At 56.8% G+C, this 9953-nt stretch overlaps 3 protein-coding genes across 3 annotated transcripts; 2 read left to right on the top strand and 1 right to left on the bottom strand.

Moving 5' to 3' along the window:
• Positions 1–83: 83 nt before the first annotated feature.
• IE81DRAFT_350808 (hypothetical protein) lies at positions 84–2610 on the top strand (the record flags this gene model as incomplete). Its single annotated transcript, XM_025516605.1, has 4 exons — positions 84–607; positions 777–1239; positions 1317–1698; positions 1799–2610. 4 exons carry the CDS (start codon positions 84–86, stop codon positions 2608–2610), a joined length of 2181 nt encoding a protein of 726 aa, XP_025365878.1.
• IE81DRAFT_327212 (P-loop containing nucleoside triphosphate hydrolase protein) lies at positions 2370–8756 on the bottom strand. The gene is made up of 10 exons (XM_025515047.1): positions 8036–8756; positions 5857–7679; positions 5544–5738; positions 4866–5444; positions 4672–4798; positions 4137–4595; positions 3905–4053; positions 3706–3829; positions 2983–3624; positions 2370–2899 (listed from the first exon to the last, which is right to left on the bottom strand). The coding sequence occupies exons 1-10, from the start codon at positions 8720–8722 to the stop codon at positions 2783–2785; spliced, it is 4902 nt and encodes a 1633-aa protein (XP_025365877.1). The 5' UTR covers positions 8723–8756; the 3' UTR covers positions 2370–2782.
• A 504-nt stretch (positions 8757–9260) lies between these two features.
• On the top strand, positions 9261–9903 carry IE81DRAFT_369635 (hypothetical protein; the record flags this gene model as incomplete). The annotated part of the gene is made up of 1 exon (XM_025517269.1): positions 9261–9903. A coding segment is annotated over exon 1 (363 nt), but the record flags the coding sequence as incomplete, so codon positions are not given.
• Positions 9904–9953: the final 50 nt, after the last annotated feature.

Genomic DNA, 9953 nt, shown 5'->3' with positions numbered 1-9953 from the left:
CCCCCCCCCCCCCCCCCCCCCCCCCCCCCCCCCCCCCCCCTCCCTCCCAAAGACCTCGCCGCAGCAGCGGCGATCCGTGGACAATGTCCGGCCATCCCATCTCTCCCAGTCGGTCTTCACCCGCTCGATCCTCAGCAAGAGCCAAAAGTCCCACACGTAGCGTCTCATTTGCCCAGCATGCATCCTCCAACTCCAACTCCGCTGCTCTCCCTTCACCATCTCGAGGAGCAAGTCGAGCATCATCATCGCAATCTGTCACAGCAGCAGCTCAAGCGGAAGAGCAGGAAGAGGATGAAGTGGAGGATGATGAAGAATCGTTGGATTATTCCGCATTGGCCGAATTGGCTCGCAGAGCGATCAGAGAGGAGGAGGAACTGTTCCCTTCTAGCGTCAACGCGCCCCACTCTTCCCCATCGCCCATGGCGCCAAGAGGGAGCGAAGATGCGCCGATGGAGCAGCAGCAGCAGCAAGACTCCGCCTCCGCTTTCATACCCAAGAGGGGAGAGAAGGATTTTGAGCCGACGGGATTTGGAGGACAGCGTAGAGCGTTGGAGAGGAGCAGGAACAATATGTTGTTGGCCATCAGCGGTAAGAGGAGGATCGGTAGGTGAGTGTGTGTGTGTGTGTGTGTGTGTGTGTGTGCGCGCGTGTATATGTGGATGGTAGTGTGGGCGACCGCATGTATGCGGTGCATCAAAGAGATCGTGCGACTCCTGCTCACCGAATGATCGTCCACTGAGCTGATCACCGCCTCGTTGCATTCTCATCCTTCGCAGCAAAGCGCTCTCGATAGGCACATGGGAACCGACGCTCAACAGATGCGTCATGGAAGTCGTGCGCGGCGTGCTCTTCACTTCCATGGGCATCACCAGGCGCGTGGGCGTACTGACCAACGGGGAGGACCAAGATCTGTGCGAGGCGAGGATGGCAGAAACGTGCAGCTCGCTGAGCGCATCTCACCATCAGACGCTTGCACGAGAAGCGCCGAATCTGGCGGGTGTGACGAAAGAGGGAGTCTTTTACCCCAGATTGAGAGCGAGGTACGAGCTGCTTCCCGAAGAGGCCATCTACCTCGTCGAGAGGGGCGCGCTGGAATGCAGAGTGAAAGTCAAGCATCACACAGCAACATTTTCGGAGGCGGGTTCCCCTGCAGCGGAGCAGCAGAACTTTGTGCCGATGAGCGTGCAGCAAGCTTTTGCGACCATGATGCCAGGTGCAGGTGGCAGAGATCGCTATCAAGTGAGCACTGAATACGCGCTAGAGGAAGAAAATGTACAGCTTACCCAATCCCTCTCTGATGACTACGCAACCCAAAGGTGTATGCCTATCTAAAGAGACTGGGCTACCATGTGCAACGAGCAGATGTCTCGGACGCTCTGAGGAGTCAGGCTTTATCAGCAAGATCAGTTCAACCATCTATTAGCAGCTACTCGCCGCTCGCTTCGCGTTCAAGCCCTTCGACCAGCTCAGATCCGCACGCGATCCCACTCGTCAGCCTCCTCGACTTTGCACTCTATCCACTACGACGAGGACTGCAGCTTTTTGAGGATGGGACGAGCATTGTATACTCGGCGCTCGCAGGGATATGTGGGCCTGTTTGGCACCGGTTGGGCTGGAGGGCCAGCGCGCGGGAGACTGCTTCGTTGACGCGGGGAACGGGCCTTTTGGGCATGGGCGGGCGAGTGTGGAGATCGTTTGGTGAGCTGAGCTGTCGTGCATTTTGCTCTGATTTGCCTCCGTCTTCTCGCGGAGCTGAACAATCGCTGAGTTGTTCTGGGACCGTGCCGCATCCCAACAGACGACGTCTTTGCAGCCCTTCGCATCGTGCCATCAGGTCCCGATAGACCTTTGCCTTCGCGGCGCAACTCTGTCACTTGTGCGCTTCACAATGCTGATGGACCGTCTTCAGACGACACGCTCGACGACGCAGTCGACGGAACCATGATGCCGATCATCTACTACGCCTGGAGACCCGCAACGCAATTCAAGAGGTCCGATCCCCCCTTGCCAGAATACAGGATATCCATAGTGAACGCTCGAGCGACGGGCGTGCCTAGCGTGTGGGACTTTGAGGAGACCTTTTCCAGCTTTACATCCAGCAAGGCTGCTCCGGGCAAAGAGGCAGGCAGCGCCAGTGTCGTCGGAACGGCACCCGTCGAGGATGAGCGGGAAATCACGCGGGCTCAGAGGGAGAAGAAGAGGAACGATGAGAGCTACGGGAAAGGCATGGTCAAGCGTTTGCAGAGGGAGAAAAAAGAAGCCCAAAGAGCATCCCTGTCGAATTCGCGCTTCTTGGAGGAGGAGAGCAGCAAAGATGGTCGAGAGCGTCGTTTGCTCGCACAAAGCTGCTCTGCGCTGAGAAGCATCGTGGATCTTTGGTCGCACGCCCCACCCGGCTGTTCGCGCGCACCTTTGCCCGCGAACAAACAGCACAAACGCGATACGAACTTTGCCACTCGCCCACCAAATCCTTTTCCGCCCTTGAAGAGCGGAAGGCGAAACTTTATCCTGGCCGTGTGCGATCATGGCACGACGCAAATGTTCAGGTTTGGAGAGAGCGATTTTGCCGCTTGGAAGTTGGCCGGTCGAGGCGGGCCGGGAAGGGGATGAAGAGGCTAGAATTCAAAAGCTTGCGAGCATATTGGAGAATGACGTGTTCATTGGCACAAGTGATGCAAATGATTGCGATGCATTGTAACGGAAGCAGAAGCTAGAAGCAGTCTTAGCGAAGGAGAGACAAGCGCAAGCTTACTCGGAGCGGGCTTTGAGACGCTCTTGTATCCTAGACTGGATCCAGACCATCGCGTGCCAAGAGCGCTCGCATCGTCTCGATGACGCCCGTCTTGTCCGCCGCAGCTATGCCATCGTCCGCAGGCGACTCGAACGCTTCAGCCATGACCTGGAGAGGTAAAAGGCAAGCACGAGCGCATGAGCTCGAGAGGCTTTCGACATCATCGTCATCTTCGAAGTCGGACGACTCACAGCATCCAAAAGACGTCTCAGCTGACCACACAGCACGCCTATCCTAGCATTCGCTCGCAAACGTATTTCTTGCGTCGGTCGAGCCGGCGAGTCGGAAACGTCTGCTGCCCCTTCCTGCTTCAGAGCATGAGAACCGACGCTTATACCTCCAGCCAAATGATGTATGGTCAGCTTGCCGCCAAAGAGCAACAAAGCAAAAAGAGGCACATCCGTCGCATCCCTCAAGTACGTCTTGCTACTCTGTCCCTCTCCGCTAGCGCTCTTTTTGAAGCAGACCAAATGTCCTTGGATATGATTGGAGGAAAAGAGGATGCTGGAGGGGTGCAGAAATACTCTGCCTGTTGCGTCAAAGTACTTGAGCGCTTTGGCTTCTGCTGCACGCTGTATGGCCCCCGAACTTCCTTGATCGAACTTGGCTGACGGTAGAGATACCCTTATGACGGAGGGGTAGAGACCAGCAAGGATGAGAGAGCTGAGCAACGAGTGATTGGAAGCGTGTTGATCCAAAGCGTGCAAGGAGTCGTCGCGCAGATAGGCGCGAGCATCGTACGTTCGAGGCACAAAGCCCAACTGCTGCAGTTGACTGAGCAAATCCATTCTATTGCTCTGAACATCTCGCAGTGACGAGGGCGAGATGAAATTCTGCGTTCACGCAGCCATGAGTGCGTCATGCCCGTCAGTCAAGAGTCAGACATCTGCGAGCACCGCGTCCCACCTGCTCACCTGCTCGCAGAAATCGCGCATCTCAGCATTGGAAGCTCTTTCCGAGCGCAGCCTGGCCCAAGCGTCGTACGCATTGACATCGGTCAAGAGGTCCGAATTTGCTGTAGCGAAGCGAGAACGTGCTCTACGATTGCGGGCAGAGAAGCGGTAGTGAGCATTACGCACGCGAGACACGTGAATGGCGGACGCGCGCACGCACGCATTTGCTTCCTCTCGCTTCTCAAAAGGTGCCAGAAACAAGGGCTTGCATGACATGATGGCCGCTACGGTGAGCATAGGGGCCAGAGCTTGAAAGACGGAGCCAAGGATGAGCAATTTGCCCAAGCGCAAGTCGAGCGGAAGGTTGCTCTGGGTCCGGGCAGTCGTCGTGCACAAGGTCAGCATGAGCAGAGCCAGACACGACGCTTGCCGAGTGCACGACGCGAACGCACCAAATGTCTGCCGAGCGCAGTGAGTCTGCTCTTGAAACCACGATCTTGCTGAATGGCTCCCACCTCGATGAGCGTCGAGAGCGCCTGATCCATACTGCCGACGTTTGGCGGATCAATAGCCTCACCGAGGTACTCTTTCACGTCCGTCTCCTCATCCATCGCCTTGGCCTGCAAAAACAGACTTTCCAGCGGTACCCTACGAATTTCCGGAGTTTGCTGTGCAGACATTTGCCTCTCTTCGGTGTACCTGCTAAAGAGCTTCCAGCACTCGCCAGCTCGGGTGCGACCTGCACGACCTCGTCTTTGTCGACAAGCTGCACGGCTAGCCCAGCACTCGACCAAGCGGGTCAATCCGGACTCGGGCTCGAAGCGCGTCTCCTTGACCCGACCACTATCGATCACGTAGCTGATGTCCGGGATGGTGATCGACGTTTCGGCAACATTGGTAGAGACGACGATCTGCGGACGCGACGGTGTAAAGCGTGTGAGCTTCGCATTCGAAGCCGAGAAAATGCTGTGGAGGCGCTGCGCTCACCTTGCGCAAGCCTTTGGAAGAAGGAGGCAAGAAAACTCGACGTTGTTCCTCTGAAGACAAATTGGCGTGCAAGGGCATGATGTCGACGTTGGTCCTGATTGCACTCCTGATGGCTTCAATTGCTTGTCTGTGCCCGTGCCAACCTGAGATGAGCGTCGCGCAGCATGCCGTGGGTTGTGACGAAGGCTACTCACCGAATTTCGCCCACACCAGGCAAAAAGATGAGGATCGCTCCGCCAGCAGAAGGATCAGCACCACCTTCACGTTCCTCAGCTTCCGCGTGCTCGCACAGCATCTTGACGGCGCAAGCCAGCAGTTCATAATCGATACGCTGCGAAGCGACGATGCTCAGCACGCTCTGCAAATCATTCTCTGCCAAGTCGCACTGCATCAACGAGTTCCTGATCCCTTCTACTTGCTGTTCCGTCTTGTGTTTCGTGGCGCCCATATTGCGCGCAGAAGGTCTAAAGTGCGTAAGTCGAATCAGATCTTCCAAATGATGATCCGACACTGGAAAGGTTCTGCCCGGAATACCGACGCACGGAGCGCCTGCAAAGTAGTCCGAAAAGACTTGCTGATCGATCGTCGCGCTCATGAGGATGACGCGTAGAGTAGGGTTGCGCTGCAGCACGCGTCGAAGCTCCAACAGTAAAAAATCAGAGTCTACCGATCGTTCGTGCACTTCGTCCACTATGACATGCGACAGACCGACCAGGTCCGGATCTCCCGTCGCAAGACGTCGAAGCAGCACACCCGTGGTGCTGAACAGCAGCCTGGAGCGAAGCATTGATGAGCACATGCGTGCGGATGGGCGGAATCTCAGCAACGTCGAACCGAGAAGCATGCCAAAAGATAAGACAGCTCGGACACACCTGCAATCTTTGCTCGCTTTTCTCTCTCCTCTGATCGCATACCCCACCACCCCACTGCCCAATCTTTCCGCTCGTTCCTCCGCAACCCTGGCAGCTACGCCCATAGCGCTGACTCTTCTGGGCTGCGTAACAACAATGCTGCACAAGCTCCCTTCCTTGCGCTGAGCAAAATCGTCCAAGATGTATTGCGGGATTCTTGAAAAAGGGCGATTGGCGCCCCCCAAGGAAAATGTCAGCAGATTGTGGAGCGCAAGTGTTTCGTCGCACCATTCTTGCTCAGATGGCCGCTCTAGAGCGAAATGCCCGTACTCACTGCGTAGTCTTTCCGCACCCCGTCTCACCCGCAACGATGATGACCCTGTTGCTGCTGAGCAGCTGCAACACTTCATCCCTAGCTTTGAAAGCCGGCAAAGCCTCTCTGACCTTTCGCATCTGCGCACACGTCTTTTGCTCCGCGGGGCTCAGACTCTGCGCAACCTGCAACAAGCACGCGTCCATCCGCGCATCTCTCCGCAAGGCTTGAACCCTCTGCGACGCTTTGCTACTGATGGCTCGCGAATCGACGCTAGAGTTGGTGGACGCGGTGACGTCGAGCGATGCGCCGCTTGTCGACGCACTGAGCGCAGGGACTAGACCATGCATGACGCTAGCCAGATCGGGAGGATCTTCGCAGACCTCTTTCCAAGTATTCTCTAGCTCTTCCACCATCAACAAGATCAACCCGCCTTCTCCAGCGCTGAGCATCTCCATCCAATCCGGTCTGGTGCGCGCAGCTCTAATCAGCCCAGCTGTGAGTGCCAAGCGTAGATAGGCAGGCAGGGTGGAAGAGGCGACGTAGAATGTGGGCAGAGAGGCAGAGGTGGAGGAAGAGATGGCTTCTTCCGCTGCGTTCAATGATGCCATCGTCGGGTACCTCGACTTTTCTCCTGGACATACCCTCAGGATCACTTCTTCCCCTTCTGCGCTCCCTTTGCCCTTCTTCCTCTGCGCAACTACAACGTCGTAATTTGTAGAAGCCCCGACATCTTCACCATCGCTGCTGCTACCCAAAGGCCTTTCGTCCTGCGGGATGCCACGCAACTTTTCCTCTCCAAGCACAGCTCCCACAGTCAACTTCTCATCTTGCCTCTTTCTCTTCCTCTCTTGCTTCTCCTGCGACGTTCGGCCCGCTCCCTCATCAGAAGCTGCAAGGAGCACCCGTTTCGCTTCCTCCTCATCGCCGACCAATCGCGCGAGGAGCATTTCCAGCACCACAATCTCCCGCTTGTCGACGTCGATGTGCGCCTCGTGCGTCTGCGCCATGGCTCTCTGCACCGCCTTTCTGGGAAATCCAGCATACCTGACCAATCGATCCGTGGCCCATCTGACAGCCAGACGTTCCTTCTCCTCCCCAGCCGTAGAAGCGGTGATGAAGGCATCTGCTTTTTTGCTGGGTGCAAAGGAGAGTGGTAGATCTTCTTCGGGAGTGAAAAGCACCAGGTATTCTAGAGCCGCTTCTCTGTCTCCGAGTGAGACGATGGAGGAGCGTAGAGAAGCTTCGGCAGAGGAAGAAGAAGGGGAGGAGGAGGAGGAGGAGGAAGATGGGGCGGTGCGGAGACCGGCTCGAGTGGTGTGCACCCATCGAGCAGCGCTTCGTGCGTGGCCCATTCTGAATCCCAAAGCAGTGAGCTGCTTGACGAGGCTCTGCACTGCCGCTTCGTCGATCGCCCCTCTCGCAACGCCTTCTGCATCCGAGGCGCGCACTGATGCATCTTCGTCTTGCCGCTCTTCATCCGCAAGGGTTGCAGCAGCAGCTTGAGGAAAGAGATTCAGAGCCGCTCTGACAGTCTTTTCCGTCATTTCCCTCAACCTAGCGCTCATTCGAACTTCCCTCGCTTCTGTCCAAGCTTTGCCCAACTTGCTCCTTCCATCCGACTGCAGCACCTCTCCCTTTTCCCTTGCCTCCGCTTCCCTCTGCCTCTGCGCTTCCTTGGCCGCTCTCTCCGCGATGCGCTTAGCGGCCGCTTCGAAAGGCTCTGAAGCCCACATCCAGTCCAGATGAGCAGGTGCTTGCTTCTTGTAAGCTTCCAGCGCAAGCCAATATTCGCGCGGACCTCCGGCTGGCAAGACGCGGTTCAAACTGAGGTTGGAACAGATCTGTATGCGGGTGTGTCAGGGGCGTTTGGATCTGTACAGGTCAAAGGGGGGGGGGAAAGGCAAAGTGGCGCGGCGCGGCGCGGCGCGTGCCCGATGTGGATTTTCCCTCGGCTTTTCCGCATGCAAGCGCGTGAATGTGACTGAATGCTAGGAGCGCAGCAGCAGCAGCAGCAGCAATAGCCCAAAAGCCAACCTCTACCCCCCCCCCCCCCCCCCCTCGGCTTTTCCGCATGCAAGCGCGTGAATGTGACTGAATGCTAGGAGCGCAGCAGCAGCAGCAGCAGCAATAGCCCAAAAGCCAACCTCTACCCCCCCCCCCATCCCCCCAATGCTATCGCATCAACGGCACTACTTACGCGAAAGAGCGCATACACGGCGCCCAACTGCCTAGCCATATCCTTGCCCCTCTCCCCTGCCGTCCAGCGCAGCATTTCCTCTTCCCTCGCTGCAGGTTGCAATCTGACCGTGTGCGGCTTGGAAGCGTCCGTCTTGTTCGTCTTTGTGAGCACTGCGAATGCTGTCCATCTTTCTTCTTCACCATCTTGCGCTTCTTCTTCTTCAACCGCCGTCGTGGCGCCTTGTTGTCGTCGTCGTCGTCGTGGCTGCTGCTGCTGCTCCTCCTCTTCTTGATCCTGCTCTTGCTCAAGCTGACGCTGCTCGCGCATCATACCACGCGCTCTTCGAACCTCGATATTGGCCCTTTGCCAACCAGCACTAGCATGATGTTTCTGAATGCGCTCATTGAGCAGCGAGATGGGCGGTTTGACGCCGGGCGGGAAGAGCGGAGGAGGTCTGCCGTTGCTGTTGCTGTTGCTGTTGCTGTTGCTGTTGCTGTTGCTGTTGCTGTTGCTGTTGCTGTTGCTGTTGCTGCGTGACGAGGTGAAATTCGACTCGTCTTGGGCTGCCGCTGCCGCTGCCCCTGCTCGAGTGTAAGAAGGAGCAGGTTTGGGCGCGCCTCCTTTGACCCAATCGGGTAGAGGAGCAGCTTTGCTGCTCGTTGCTCCGCTAGACTTGATCGAGGCATTCTTCTTGCGCGGCGCCATGATCCTCCACGCTCTTCTCTCTCTCTCTCTCTCTCTCTCTCTCTCTCTCTCTCTGTGCTCTTTTGCGTCTGAAATCGGTTCCGCAGACTTCGCTTGCTAGAGTGCCGAGTGCCCGGTGCAGTGCAGAGTCAGCCAGCGAGGTGGTGAAGAGTCCTGATGATGGCGAACTTGAAATGTTGAATGTGCAGACAGACGCATCGCATGACTCAAGGCTCTATCTAGACTCGCCGACTTACACTCAGACTGCATGGTGGGAGATTCACGATTCACGATTCAAGAATCACGAATTCGTGATTTCAAGAAGTTTTGATTCTTGATTCAATTTTGATTTCACCGCGTTGCTGATTACACGCTCACGTGACTCGCGCACGCACCATGGATCTGCCCATTCGCGCGCACGGACGAAAGATTAGCCGCGGAGGTACATTGATTGCTGTGAGTACGTGCATGCATGGCCCGCCGCGCCCCGCCGCACGTATTTTGATTGGAATATCAAGTCAAGCAGCACGAATCAAATGTTGAACTTGACGATACTCCCCCCCCACACTCGCACACACTCGCACTCAGCACTTTCGCTCACCACCACCACCCGTGGCAGCTTCGAAAGGGCCTGCTGAGCATCGTTCTCGAAAATCTCGACTCTTGACGCTGCGAATCTTGAACTGTTGCCATTGCGAAGCCACAAACGTTACTATCCGCGCCGATCCATCCATCAAGCTACGCGCTACCCTTTCCCCCGATTCCTCGACTCGACTCGGATCAGCACAGCCAGACGCACGCTCGCACGCTCGCACGCTCGCACGCAAGCAGCGCAAGCAATGTTCACTCCATCGCCGCCGCCGCCGCTATTGGCGCTCCTCTCTCATCTGCTGAGTCGAACAGCGCAACTGAACAACTCGCTATCCCAACCCATCTCCTCCTCTTTCTATCCCTTCACCTGGCTATCCACACTTCATGCTCTGAGGACTTCTTTGGCTTTCAGAGCGCTTGCTGGTCTGGCTAGGAGGAGGAGGCGCGAAGATGAGGGCAGGGAGGGGATGATGATGGAGAATGGCGAGAGAAAGGGGGAGAGGGAGAGGGAGAGGGAGAGGGAGAGGGAGAGGGAGAGGGAGAGGGAGAGGGAGAGGGAGCAAAGACTGGGTCCGGGCTGGATGCAGGATACGGTGGGCTTCTTGATCATGGTGAGTCTTGCGGGCGGGGGGGCTGATGCGTCGTGTCACGTGGTGGAGTG

Source organism: Ceraceosorus guamensis (assembly GCF_003144195.1).
Source record: "Ceraceosorus guamensis strain MCA 4658 unplaced genomic scaffold IE81scaffold_202, whole genome shotgun sequence".
NCBI lineage: Eukaryota > Fungi > Basidiomycota > Exobasidiomycetes > Ceraceosorales > Ceraceosoraceae > Ceraceosorus > Ceraceosorus guamensis.
This window is presented reverse-complemented; position numbering and strand designations above follow the sequence as displayed.

Coding starts and splice junctions, on each gene's coding strand:
- IE81DRAFT_327212 (XM_025515047.1), bottom strand. CDS start 8,722: ATGGCGCCGCGCAAGAAGAATGCCTCGATCAAGTCTAGCGGAGCAACG. Junction 7,680..8,035: donor CCGTGTATGCGCTCTTTCGC/GTAAGTAGTGCC, acceptor ACCCGCATACAG/ATCTGTTCCAACCTCAGTTT. Junction 4,054..4,136: donor CTGCGCTCGGCAGACATTTG/GTGCGTTCGCGT, acceptor GCCCGGACCCAG/AGCAACCTTCCGCTCGACTT.